A 14039-nucleotide genomic window follows, 5' to 3' on the forward strand; every position below is an offset into this window, starting at 1 on the left:
TGGACCAATCTGCACAATGACTACTTTTACTGTCGCTACTTTCACTATATTTTGATGATAATACTTTTATACTTTGACTTGAGGAACATTTTGAATGCAGGACTTTTACTGTAACAGAGTATTCCTACACTCTGGTACTTCTACTTTTACTCAAGTACAAGATCTGAGTACTTCTACTTTTACTCAAGTACAAGATCTGAGTACTTCTACTTTTACTCAAGTACAAGATCTGAGTACTTCTACTTTTACTCAAGTAGACATTCAGAGTACTTCTCCCATTTTTGGTATTGATGAATAAAAACACAATTACAAAAAATATGATTCAAATACTTTATTTTTTACACATCTTGCAGAAACTTCTTCTTGTGACATTTTCTCCATTGTTTTTATTTTACATCCTGATACGTGTCGCTGCCATGAACCCGTCACCCTGACTGAAACGGACTTTTCTAAAGACATCTGTTTTTAAATGCAGATTATAACTATTTACATGAACATTTAGAGCTCCGTTGGCTCTACTTGACTCTGTAGAGGACCTTCCTCTGCATGCGGTGCTGCAGCTCGCCGCGCCGCAGCATCAGGTGCAGCACCTTGTAGATCGCATGCTCCGGGTATTTCTGCAGAGCGGGGAAAAGAGGGGAGATGAAATCAGACCACAGTGATACAAAAGATCTCTAATTTTCTACATTCTTTTATACAAAAAATATAAATAATAATAAATAAATTATTTTCGGGTAGTTAGTGGTAAACATACTCCTACCAAGAAACATATATTTCTTTTGTATAAAACAATCTTAATATTTTATTCTATCAACTGGGGAATTGGGTTTTGTGACTGTTGCTTCATTTTGAATTAAATACAAACAAATAAAGAATAGAAAATAGAAATGAAAATGTTTGATAAAGAGTAAAATAAGTTGAATAAAAATATCAAATAAAATTATGTTTATTAACATTAAAATAAAGGATACTATAAATAAAAATATAAAATATAATTAAACCATTTTTAAAGTAAAAATGTTTTAAAGGGATCAAATATAAAAAATAAAACCCAGATATTTGTATTAATAAAAGGACACATGAATATGAATATATATGAACACAGTAAATTGACTATCTGCCGCCTCTCACCTGTTTGGTGAAGTCCTGCACGATGCTGTGCTCGGAGACCTGAGAGCCGATAGCGAAGCGTCTCTTCATCTGTTTCTCCACCCGGGAGATCATCTCCTGGTCCTCCACCGAGGTGAAGCCCTCCGCTCCTGCAGACCATTACAGATTACAGACGGATCACATTTACTCTACTTTAAAGGGTCCCCTATTATACTGTTCTTCATCAATATATCACAGGTCTCAGATATATACAGAGCCTGTCTCTGATTGGCTGAAACACCAAACAGATCATTGCAGCATTACCCATAATCCCCTCTGTTTCAGCCCTGTTTCCAAAGTGCTGATTCTCTGTCTGTTACTTTAGATGAAAATAAGGAGCCCCTCCCCACGCCCCTCTGAGAGAGATTTGGTTACAAAGAACACAATGGTGCTCTAGGAGGAGATTCAGGTGATAAGGTGGAGGGGGGGGGGGATACCTTGGTTGCTGATTGGCGTTTCAGCAACCTGATAACATCGTTATGACATCATAAAGTGGCCAAAATCTGATCAGCTCATTTTCAGACAGGTTTTTATATAAATCAATACTAATCATTTTCCCTTTTTTAACAAGCTTTTTCCTACGTATTTAAGCCTTTATTGTGTCTGCGCTGCTCGGACACTCACCTGAGAGGCTTCCGGACATGGCGGCGTCCAGCGTGGAGACCTGGAAGAGACGCAGAGCCTCGTCCACCTCCTCTTCCCCGGCCACCGCCTGCAGCTTCATCTTGGCCAGAGACTCTGCGATGCGCACCACGGCCTCCAGCTGCCTGCAGGGGGGGGGGGGGGGGGGGAACAGGAAGTCAGTTTAACACTCGGGGGGGATGTTTAATAAGAACTAGATACAGCGTCGGAGGCCTCGTCCATTCATATTTTATTCCATTCTATTTCAATGTAAATACTGCTATATTTTTGATTATTTCTTTATGTTATAATAGTTTTCTTAAAATAATTCTCCAACTGTGTTTTGTTTTACTTTTATGTATGCACCACGACACCAAGTCAAATTCCTCGTACGTGTCAACCTACCTGGTGATAAACCTAATTCTGATTCCTATGAGCTGTTCATTGGCGCATGAGGACAAAATGGCCTGAGATTCTCAAGAGCAAAATGTCCCAAATTACCCATCATGCCTTGCTGTCAGAGTAGAAGTACCCATATGTAGCTCAGAGCAGCGGAGTTGAGTGCCCCCGTAAGTCCCGCTTCCTATCATTAAGCCCCGCCCCCCGAGCTCCCGTTCTCGCCTCAGTACAATGAATGGAGAGAGAAAATAAATGACGTCACGGACTGATACGGAAATTGTAGTACCGCCGTTTGGACACTACAAATATTTTCCTCAGAGTCCGGAGCACTTCCCGGAGGATTGGAGTCGGAGGCGGTGTGTCAAAAGACAAAGCTAGTCGTTTAATAAACATGGAACAGGATGATAACAACTCTCAAGGAGTCCGGGAGATCTGACAGACAGGAAAAGGAAGTTCCCGTGCACTAACATGTCCGCGGATGTCTCCCAAAACTCTGGCAATTTGAGAAAAACGGCGTGATTTGCCATGTTGGGTTCAGTCTCGGATACTTCAACAAGACTAACGTCGGGGTCACGGATGTTATTCGTCCTGCACGTACCTGACAGTGATGGGGATGGAGGCCCGTTTGTCCGTCTCTCTCTCGTGCTCGCGGGCGCCGCTCCTCATCACCACGTAGCGGTTCTTCAGCTTCTCTGCAGCGGCAGCCGAAAGGCGGGGTCCGCATTTACTGAGGGGGAAAACACAACAAATATTATTACAGGTGCACAGTGTGTAAATGTAATAAATAGATGCAAGAGTATTGCAATTAATAAATGTATACATTAAAAGAAAATGTGATGAGTTTGTATATAAATCCGACTTGTATATTATCAAACTCACGTTCTGGCGTAGGCGATGTACTTCTTGAACGTGGCGAGAGGAATCTCCCCCTCCACTCCCTCCGTCTGCGTGCGAGCGCTGAGGTGGACGTTCATCACGTGACGAGCCAGAGTCTGAAGACATTCATCACATATTAACAGATTGCAAAAGTACACATCCTTTACTCAAGTAGAAGTACAGATACTCGTGACTAAACTTCTTTACTCAAGTAAAAGTAAAGAGGGCTTTGAAATGTACTTCAGTAAAAAGTACCCATAACTAGCAGCTGTTTTAAAGAGTACCTGACCTCCCTTTATATTAATAGAACAATAATGTCATTGTTAGCTAATGAATGTTTCCATGCTGAACAACGGCAACATGACAACGTTTTCATTGGTCCCTCTTCTTTAGAGAAGACCAGGAAATGATGGATACACGGATCGTGTTCAAATCAATAGGCACGCAATGACTCTAAATAATAATGATCACGCCACCAAACACACATTCAAACTAAAGGAACCAGCCTGTTTGGAAAATGAGAGAAGTAGAAAGTACAGGTATTTGTGTTCAACATGTAAGAAGTAGAAAGTACAGGTATTTGGGTTCAACATGTAAGAAGTAGAAAGTACAGGTATTTGTGTTCAACATGTAAGAAGTAGAAAGTACAGGTATTTGTGTTCAAAATGTAAGAAGTAGAAAGTACAGGTATTTGGGTTCAACATGTAAGAAGTAGAAAGTACAGGTATTTGGGTTCAACATGTAAGAAGTAGAAAGTACAGGTATTTGTGTTCAAAATGTAAGAAGTAGAAAGTACAGGTATTTGGGTTCAACATGTAAGAAGTAGAAAGTACAGGTATTTGGGTTCAAAATGTAAGAAGTAGAAAGTACAGGTATTTGTGTTCAACATGTAAGAAGTAGAAAGTACAGGTATTTGTGTTCAACATGTAAGAAGTAGAAAGTACAGGTATTTGGGTTCAACATGTAAGAAGTAGAAAGTACAGGTATTAGTGTTCAACATGTAAGAAGTAGAAAGTACAGGTATTTGTGTTCAACATGTAAGAAGTAGAAAGTACAGGTATTTGGGTTCAACATGTAAGAAGTAGAAAGTACAGGTATTTGGGTTCAACATGTAAGAAGTAGAAAGTACAGGTATTTGGGTTCAAAATGTAAGAAGTAGAAAGTACAGGTATTTGTGTTCAACATGTAAGAAGTAGAAAGTACAGGTATTTGAGTTCAACATGTAAAAAGTAGAAAGTACAGGTATTTGTGTTCAACATGTAAGAAGTAGAAAGTACAGGTATTTGGGTTCAACATGTAAGAAGTAGAAAGTACAGGTATTTGGGTTCAACATGTAAGAAGTAGAAAGTACAGGTATTTGGGTTCAAAATGTAAGAAGTAGAAAGTACAGGTATTTGTGTTCAACATGTAAGAAGTAGAAAGTACAGGTATTTGTGTTCAACATGTAAAAAGTCGTCAGAAAAATAAGTAGCGGAGTAAAAGTACTGAAACCAGAAAAATGTACTTCAGTACAGTAACAAAGTATTTGTACTCCATTACTTCCAACCTCTGGATATTAACAATGATTCATTAATTCTTCCTGCTTCCTGTGAGTAAACCGCGAGTGAACCCTCACCATGTCCCTCTCGTGGTCGTGGATGTCTTTGATGATGAAGATCATGTCGAATCGGGACAAGATGGTGGGCATGAAGTCGATGTTGTCTTCGCCCTTCGTGTCGTCCCAGCGCCCGAACACAGAGTTAGCGGCAGCGAGGACGGAGCAGCGGGAGTTCAGAGTGGTGGTGATACCGGCCTGTGGGGGAGGGGGTTTAGTTCAGTGCATGAGGGACGTTGGGATTTTAACCCTCGGAGAAAATGTACTTAATAATAAATTCACAATTTTCTCATATTTTTTTTCCCCCTCGTTTTGTTTTAAATTTGTATTCATTCTCAAATAGAGCAGTTTTCACAAAAACAAATTTTCCCCAGGGATAAATAATGTATTTTGATTCATATATAACAGAATACACACATTTATGATGTAATGGTTGTGGGATCAATAACTGGGGTTTTAACTGGTTTCAATGTTTCATTAATGGTCTCGCAGACTGTAATGGGAATGTCTGTATGCATGCCATATGCACCAGCACAACCAAAATAAATATATAAAGCAATTTAAAGCCTTAAAAAGTCTCAAGTGAGGAGTTAAAAAACACAAATGTATAAGTACCTTGGCGATGGAGATGGTCTGCTGCTCCATGGCTTCATGAATGGCCACTCTGTCGTCCTCTCTCATCTGAAATACAACAAAATATATCACTTTAATCATCAAACACAAATTAAATCAAACTTCCTCCGTCTAAAGAGTGGTGCAGGAATGAGTCCTAAAACCCGGAAATGAGTCATAGATTATAAAGTTTTGTCCTACTCCATAAAATAAGTTAGCCACCTTTAGGCTGTAGTTCCTTTATAGCCCAACATTAGCCTCCTTTAGCTTAGCGGTGGTGACGTGAAGTCATGTGACCGTGCTGTAGTTCCTTTATAGCCCAACATTAGCCACCTTTAGCTTAGCGGTGGTGACGTGAAGTCATGTGACCGTGCTGTAGTTCCTTTATAGCCCAACATTAGCCTCCTTTAGCTTAGCGGTGGTGACGTGAAGTCATGTGACCGTGCTGTAGTTCCTTTATAGCCCAACATTAGCCTCCTTTAGCTTAGCGGTGGTGACGTGAAGTCATGTGACCGTGCTGTAGTTCCTTTATAGCCCAACATTAGCCACCTTTAGCTTAGCGGTGGTGACGTGAAGCCATGTGACCGTGCTGTAGTTCCATTATAGCTCAACATTAGCCTCCTTTAGCTTAGCGGTGGTGACGTGAAGTCATGTGACCGTGCTGTAGTTCCTTTATAGCCCAACATTAGCCTCCTTTAGCTTAGCGGTGGTGACGTGAAGTCATGTGACCGTGCTGTAGTTCCTTTATTGCCCAACATTAGCCACCTTTAGCTTAGCGGTGGTGACGTGAAGTCATGTGACCGTGCTGTAGTTCCTTTATTGCCCAACATTAGCCACCTTTAGCTTAGCGGTGGTAACGTGAAGCCATGTGACCGTGCTGTAGTTCCATTATAGCTCAACATTAGCCTCCTTTAGCTTAGCGGTGGTGACGTCATGTGACCGTGCTGTAGTTCCTTTATTGCCCAACATTAGCCACCTTTAGCTTAGCGGTGGTGACGTGAAGCCATGTGACCGTGCTGTAGTTCCATTATAGCTCAACATTAGCCACCTTTAGCTTAGCGGTGGTGACGTGAAGTCATGTGACCGTGCTGTAGTTCCTTTATAGCCCAACATTAGCCTCCTTTAGCTTAGCAGTGGTGACGTCATGTGACTGTGTGTCCTATATAAAAATCCCATTGTCCTCTTGTGTAGGGAACCAGGGAGATGCTGCCTTCAGGGCCTACTTCTAGTAATAAGTCATCCCTGCACCACTATAATACAAAAACACCTTTATTTTCTTACCTTGTCGAACTCGTCGATGCACACCACTCCTCCGTCGGCCAGCACCATGGCCCCCCCCTCCATGATGAAGCCCCGGGTGTGGGGGTCTCTCAGAACTGAGGCGGTGAGACCGGCAGCGCTGCTGCCTTTACCTGAAGTGTACACCTGAAGACAAACGATTCAGCATCAGAGAATTCACAAACCACCAGATGGCAAAAGTACACACATCCTTTACTCAAGTAGAAGTACAGATACTCGTGTTTAAAAATACTCTGGTGAAAGTAGAAGTACTGACTAAACTTCTTTCCTCAAGTCAAAGTAAAGAGGGCTTTGAAATGTACTTCAGTAAAAAGTACCCATAACTAGCAGCTGTTTTAAAGAGTACCTGACCTCCCTTTATATTAATAGAACAATAATGTCATTGTTAGCTAATGAATGTTTCCATGCTGAACAACGGCAACATGACAACGTTTTCATTGGTCCCTCTTCTTTAGAGAAGACCAGGAAATGATGGATACACGGATCGTGTTCAAATCAATAGGCACGCAATGACTCTAAATAATAATGATCACGCCACCAAACACACATTCAAACTAAAGGAACCAGCCTGTTTGGGAAATGAGAGAAGTAGAAAGTACAGGTATTTGTGTTCAACATGTAAGAAGTAGAAAGTACAGGTATTTGTGTTCAACATGTAAGAAGTAGAAAGTACAGGTATTTGGGTTCAACATGTAAGAAGTAGAAAGTACAGGTATTTGTGTTCAACATGTAAGAAGTAGAAAGTACAGGTATTTGTGTTCAACATGTGAGAAGTAGAAAGTACAGGTATTTGGGTTCAAAATGTAAGAAGTAGAAAGTACAGGTATTTGTGTTCAACATGTAAGAAGTAGAAAGTACAGGTATTTGTGTTCAACATGTAAGAAGTAGAAAGTACAGGTATTTGTGTTCAAAATGTGAGAAGTAGAAAGTACAGGTATTTGTGTTCAAAATGTAAGAAGTAGAAAGTACAGGTATTTGTGTTCAACATGTAAGAAGTAGAAAGTACAGGTATTTGTGTTCAAAATGTAAGAAGTCAAAGTAAAAACTCGTCAGAAAAATAAGTAGGGGAGTAAAGTACTGATACCAGAGAAAATGTACTGAAGTACAGTAACTAAGTATTTGTACTCCACTACTTCCCACCTCTGCAAACCAAGCAGAACAACCTTTTTTCTTTTTAAATCCCATTGTACTGTTTCCCCTAATCTAAAATGGCATTCTGGGTAATTACCCCGATGGGCGAGCATCTCTCCGCGAACTTCAGCAGCTGAGACTTGGCGGTACCGGGATCTCCGAGCATCAGAAGGTTGATGTCTCCACGACGGGTCAAACCATCAGGAAGCCTGAGGGGGGGGGGGGGAACATTCAGCGTTACCAAACACATATTTATTAATGTAGTACTTATTCTATTGTACAGTTTTACATCCACTATCCCATTTAAGACTTCAACAATGTGCATTAAAAAGATAAAACATACAAAATATATTTATATAAAAACAAGACATGAAAAGTGGATTTTGTATAATAGGTGAGCTTTAACATATTGTATGTTGGTAGAGGCTGATATTGTGAGCGTATGACAGCTAACCCTGAGAGCCCTCACCTCTTCCTGGAGCCCCCGAACAGCAGGCAGGCGATGGCCTTCTTCAGGTCTTCGCTGCCGTAGATGGAGGGAGCGACGGAGCGAGCCAGAGCGCCGTAGACGTTGGGAGACGCAGCGAGGCCTCGGAGCTCCTCCTCCTCCTGAGGGGAAACCAAACCGGTGGCTGCACGACCTGAAAGAGAGAAGAAACACACCGTCAAGATCTGACCTCCAACTTCAAATGTTTTCCATATTAGATTAGATTCCCTTATTGTCTCTACACAGAGTTCAACGAAATTCCAAGCATTCCCGATGGTGCAATCCCACATAACAGACAGTTTGAGTATCATTTTACTTATACAATTGGACCTATGATACATTGAACAGCACAAGTCAGTAAGTAAGTTATTGCACATGTGTTTATCGGTGCAGTTGATAATTACAGAACTAGAAATAAATATGTGTTCTATAAAAAGACTTGATCTGACCATTAAAGTATTATGGTATGGTACTCTTCATCTCAGCGTCTCCTCACCTGTGCCCTCCGTGTCCACCTGGATGCCGAGCACCCTCAGGTACGACGCTCTGATCCCGACTCCGGCGCTCCTCTCGTTTCCTCGAGCTTTCACCGGCGCCATCTTCTTGATTGAGTAAATACCAACGATGGTCACTCTGTTGCCCGGGACGACGCGGTCACACAGGTACCTGCAGGAGGAGGAAACAGGTTTTAATTCATCTTCATATCTGTGAGAGAGTGAGTGTGAGAGTGACTGTGTGTGAGAGAGAGTGTGTGAATGACTGTGAGAGTGTGTGAGAGTTTGTGTGAGTGAGTGACTGTGTGAGAGTTTGTGTGAGTGAGTGTGTGTGTCTATGTGTCTGTGTGTGAGTGAGTCTGTGTGTGAGTGTCTGTGTGTGTGTGTGTGTCTATGTGTGAGTGTGTCTGTGACTGAGTGTGTGTGAGTGAGAGTTTGTGTGTGTGAGGGTGAGTGAGTGTGTGAGTCTGTGAGTGTGTGCGTGAGAGAGAGTTTGTGTGTGTGTCTATGTGTCTGTGTGAGTGTGTGTGTGAGCGTGTGAGTGAGCGTGTGTCTATGTGTGTGTGTCTATGTGTGAGTGAGTGTGTGTCTATGTGTGTGTGTGTCTATGTGTGAGTGAGTGTGTGTCTATGTGTGTGTGTGTGTGTGTGTCTATGTGTGAGTCTGTGTGTGTGAGTGTGTCTGTGTCTCTGTGTGTCTGAGTGTGAGTGTGTGAGTGTGTGTGTGCCTCTATGTGTGGGTGTGTCTGTGTCTCTGTGTGTGTCTCACCGGTCGCAGTAGAGCTGCATGTGGCGCGGCATCTCTCCGTGCGGCACGGCGTCCGGAGCTTCCTGCAGGCGGAGCGTCTGGAAGTCGACGCAGACGCAGCGGTCGGGGATGATGAAGTACGGATCGATCGGACACTTCACCCTGCCGGCGTTCTCACTGAGGGAGGGGGGGGGGAAACACAGAGGGGAAGATTTAACATGTGACACAAACATCTGTATCTCTGACATCCCTTAAACACAACAGAGAGGGTCCTCTTCCAGGACTCATCCCCGCACTGTGATGGAAACTTCTGTTCTATTTTATTTGTATTTACTTGCCCTATTGTATCTGTGTTATTGTGTTGCTCTGTGGGAGGAGCCTGTGAGCTCAGATCTTCATTGACATATCTACACTGTAGCTCTGTACACATGACAAGAAAAGACTTGAATCCTTCTGAAGCAATGGAGACTCAGAGAGACACGAGGAGAGCTGGAGCTTTGATGGCAAACACTGACGGTTTATTTGGAGCTTCGGCCGGAGAATTCACACGACATGTGCTGTGTTTCTGAAGATCTCTTCCCCACACCCGTGTGTTTAGCTAGTTCTGAGAGAATAATCAACATGCTGCATAACAAGATAAAACATTATAACACCTCTATCAGGCAGGAATACGGAGACTAAACACTGAGAGCAGCCCAAGGTCACAGGCCTGAGCTCAGTGAGGTCAAACTGATAAACTGGGTCAAAGGTATGGGCCCAGGAAAATATTTCCCCAACAAACACTACTTCTTAGCGGGGGCAAGACGATCCTTTTCAAGTCAATAAAATCACTTAAATTAATATTGGGAGTCAAGTCGTTAGTGTGTGAGTGAGTGTGTGATAGTGAGTGAGTGAGTGTGTGATAGTGAGTGTGTGTGAGAGTGAGTGAGTGAGTGTGTGTGAGAGTGAGTGTGAGAGTGAGTGTGTGAGAGTGAGTGTGTGAGTGAGTGAGTGTGTGTTAGTGAGTGTGTGTGAGTGCGTGTGTGAGAGTGAGTGTGAGAGTGAGTGTGTGAGAGTGAGTGTGTGAGTGTGTCTCTATGTGTCTGTGTGTGAGTGAGAGTGTGTGTGTGAGTGCGTGTGTGAGTGTGTAGTATGTGTGTGTGTGTGTATGTATTTATTTTATTCCATTCTATATCAATAGAGGGGTATGAGGGATGTCTAAAATAATAATTCATTCTATTTAGAAGCCCCTTTCAAAGCACCCAGGGACACCTTACAATTCATAAAATATTCTAAAGAGAGTACAAAAGGACCGTAAAATGCATGATCTGTTTGATAGTTTGAGCAAACACACATCATAGACATGTTTTTTATATATATATATATATATATCTGAGAGCCATAATATATGCCTAACGATAGCATGATAGGAGATCTTTCCTCACAACAGAGACGACCCTCCTCACTCACGTGTTGCACTTGCGCGGCAGAGCGTATCCCTGCAGGCCCGGCGGCAGCGGGATGTTGCTGATGACGGCGCGGCAGCCGCGGCACTGCAGACACACTTTGGTGGCCTTCGCTCTCACAGGAGTCGCTGAGATGATGATCCCGCTCACCTTCACCAGGCGAGACACCTGCTCCGACTGCACGAGGGAACAGGGAGGGAAGAGAGAAGGTGATCAGAATCAGGTTTATCACCAGGTGGGTTGACGCGTACGAGGAATTTGACTTGATGTCGTGGTGCATACGTAAAATGTGTATATAATAACTTGCTTTATATTTTGTTATTGTTCATTTGTAAATTCAACATGTATATTTTCTACTTTCTTGTTTATTGTACAATGCCATGTCTTTTATGTTGCTGCAACACAAACATTTCCAAAATTGGGATCAATAAAGTACTTTCTTATCTCATCTTAAAAGTACAACAAAAATTCAAAACACAGATAGAGTACTATTTTAAGAAACCTATAATAACATTAAAAAATATTTAAAATAATAAAAAATATAGTCAAAAATAGCAGTATTTATGTAGAAATAGAATGGAATCAAATTGGGCAGTAATAAAAAAATAAAACAGATATTGTGTACATTGTGTGAGCATTAATGCACTTCAGATGTGGCTGAGGTAAAGTGTCAGTGGGTGGTAGCAGAGGGGAAGAAACTGATCACATGGCCGATGATGACTAGGCGTTCAGGTACTCTGAGGATGTGAGACTCTTAGAGAGGCGTTCAGGTACCTTGAGTTCGCGGATGGAGGCGTGGTGAGCGTCGCTCCGCAGCATCACCTGGACGTCCTGCACCGTCTCCTCCCCCACCGGCCGGGGGCGCGTCACCTCGTCCGCCACCTCCTTCGCTGCTTCCTCTAGCTGGAATACACACAAACATTAGAGATAAAGCTGACTAAAGCTGTGGGGAAATGTCCAAAAACTAAGAGATCTTCATGACATTTAATATCTATTTTATACTAATTATATACGTGTTCATTTTAATTCATTTCTTATTTTATAGTTTATTTTATTTGCATCTTTGATTTTATCTATAATTGTATTAATCTGTGTGAATCTGTGCTGTCCTGTTTTTCATTCTTACCCTGTTGCTGGTTACTGAATTTCCCGACTGGGATTAATAAAGCTCCATTTTATCTTATCTTATATTTCTACATTTTGTTGCCAATGAACCAGAAACAGAGACTGAATGTTGTGAATTCTATTCAACCACTTTGAGGACAGGAATCAGGTGTGAAATTGTTCCTCTGCATTTAAGGGGCAGTGGGCAGCTATTGCACAGCGCAGGAGGTGAACTGGGATCTCTCAAAGTAATAATAAGATATATTAATATGAATTTAGGTAGGAGTATTGTTGGGAAAATACTGAATGTTCTCTTCCAGTATCAGAGTAACATGATAACAAAGGTATCCCAACTGTAGCTGTGTACATGACAGGATGTATGATTACCTAGAAGAGCATCAGGACTGAACTAGTTGATGCTCTGTATGTGATGACTACTTCCATTCTGGAGAGGATCAGAAATACATGGATCCTGAGATTGAAGCTCAAGCCGGGGACCCGTGAGATTTTTCTAACAAGTATGAATGTAGTTTTTTAACTCACCATGGGCAGGTTCTCAGAGGGGACTTTGTACAGACAGTCGGACAGATCCTCATCGAAGCTGGCCAGATCCTCCATCTCCACGTCCAGCCAGAACTCCCCCAGGGTGTAGTGCCTCTTCAGCTCATCTCTGAACACAACACAGGAAACAATCATCATTAGTGGTGAAGATCTAACACTCACTTATCCCTAAGACAAGAGAACAGAAGCTCATCTCTGAACAAAACACAGACAAATAACAATTCAGTAAAGAAGATCTAACGCTCCCATATCCCAAAAACAAGAGAACAGAAGGTAAAAAACTGAATGGAGCTTATTTTAAAAAACTGTATATAGCACTAGGTAGTTAAGTTGCATAATACTGCATCATGTGTTACTTTCTACAAAACAAAAACACATTTAGGTATATGATAAGATGCATAAATATACTACCAAGTACCTAAACTGGTGTCTAAATTGACCAATGACAACGTTGAAATACTCTTGTATGCATTTATTAGTGACAACACCTAATTTTAGAAAAATGTGCATACTGTGTACTTCTAAGTTTGATTTTTGAAGTCCTTTTACTTGTATTTGAGTATTTTTATACTAGGGTATTCCTACTTGTACTTGTGCAAAGGATCCAAGTACTTTGTCTACCTCTGCTAGTATAACTGTATTAATATGAATACAGATAAGACTAATACACATCTGATTATTGCTTGAAGTGCATTGTGTAATACAGTATTTATCAAGTGTTATTTATCACTATTGCATAGTTAGATGATTGCTAAGTTTATTTAATTATAGTACTTTTTGCACTTTTTGTTGAGGGTCTATTAGGGTCGCCATGATGCTCTTTTCACACATCCCCTGCACTAGTATAACCTATATAATGATGATGAACTGACCTGTATTTATAGGTGAACCCGGTTCTGTCGGTTCCCACTCGGAACTGGCGGAGGAACTCTCGGAACCGTTTCTTCAGCTGGGTCTTCTTCTGCCCTCCTTCATCGCCTCCATGCCCGTCTCCCCCTCCGAAATTATCGCTGTAATAAACCCCGGGGTCATCAAATCCAGACATAGTGAAGCAGATAGGTAAACAACACAATAAGTAACTTCAAAAAATAAGCTAGTTTTCCGTAATTTAAATAAAAAACCACGAAGGATTTAAACTGCAAGAGAGAAAATGGTGCTCAGCGTCTGCTCCGCGGGAAAAAGTCAACTTCTTCCTGTCTGAGTTTCCCGCGAGTTGGGTTTAGCCCCGCCCCTTGGATGGATTCTGATTGGATGGGTGTTGACTGAGTGTTGCTATTGGTTGAAGCGTGTTTATATGATTTAGAGGCGGGGCTTGTGTGGAGTGGTGGCGCGAAAAAGACAAAAGAAAGAGGAGGAGGAAGAAGAAACATGTGGCACAAAACAAAGAAGCATGATATTAAATATTAAACTGCACATTTTGAACAACACATATTTGTACCACCTTTAATAACTCTGTTTCATAAAGAAGCTAGAGAAAAATGTATTTAGTTTCAGTAAAATATTCGACTATGTCAGTTTTA

General features: G+C 41.6%; 1 protein-coding gene across 1 annotated transcript; it reads right to left on the reverse strand.

Moving 5' to 3' along the window:
• Positions 1 to 316: 316 nt before the first annotated feature.
• Positions 317 to 13687, reverse strand: mcm5 (minichromosome maintenance complex component 5). Its single transcript, XM_034127181.1, has 16 exons — positions 13392 to 13687; positions 12502 to 12628; positions 11629 to 11757; positions 10859 to 11031; positions 9431 to 9586; positions 8665 to 8834; positions 8151 to 8322; positions 7779 to 7890; positions 6533 to 6676; positions 5255 to 5320; positions 4661 to 4837; positions 3049 to 3161; positions 2768 to 2896; positions 1774 to 1916; positions 1132 to 1259; positions 317 to 617 (listed from the first exon to the last, which is right to left on the reverse strand). Exons 1-16 carry the CDS (start codon positions 13562 to 13564, stop codon positions 516 to 518), a joined length of 2214 nt encoding a protein of 737 aa, XP_033983072.1. The 5' UTR covers positions 13565 to 13687; the 3' UTR covers positions 317 to 515.
• Positions 13688 to 14039: the final 352 nt, after the last annotated feature.

The sequence above is a fragment of the Trematomus bernacchii genome, unplaced genomic scaffold, assembly GCF_902827165.1.
Source record: "Trematomus bernacchii unplaced genomic scaffold, fTreBer1.1, whole genome shotgun sequence".
In the NCBI taxonomy this organism is placed as follows: domain Eukaryota; kingdom Metazoa; phylum Chordata; class Actinopteri; order Perciformes; family Nototheniidae; genus Trematomus; species Trematomus bernacchii.

Bases quoted from the DNA above. Each gene is read 5' to 3' on its own strand.
- mcm5 (XM_034127181.1), bottom strand. From the start codon at position 13,564: ATGTCTGGATTTGATGACCCCGGGGTTTATTACAGCGATAATTTCGGA. The intron at 11,758-12,501 runs GTGAGTTAAAAA...TGTGTATTCCAG, and splicing joins CCTCTGAGAACCTGCCCATG to CTAGAGGAAGCAGCGAAGGA. The intron at 7,891-8,150 runs GTGAGGGCTCTC...CCCCCCCCTCAG, and splicing joins TTCGGGGGCTCCAGGAAGAG to GCTTCCTGATGGTTTGACCC.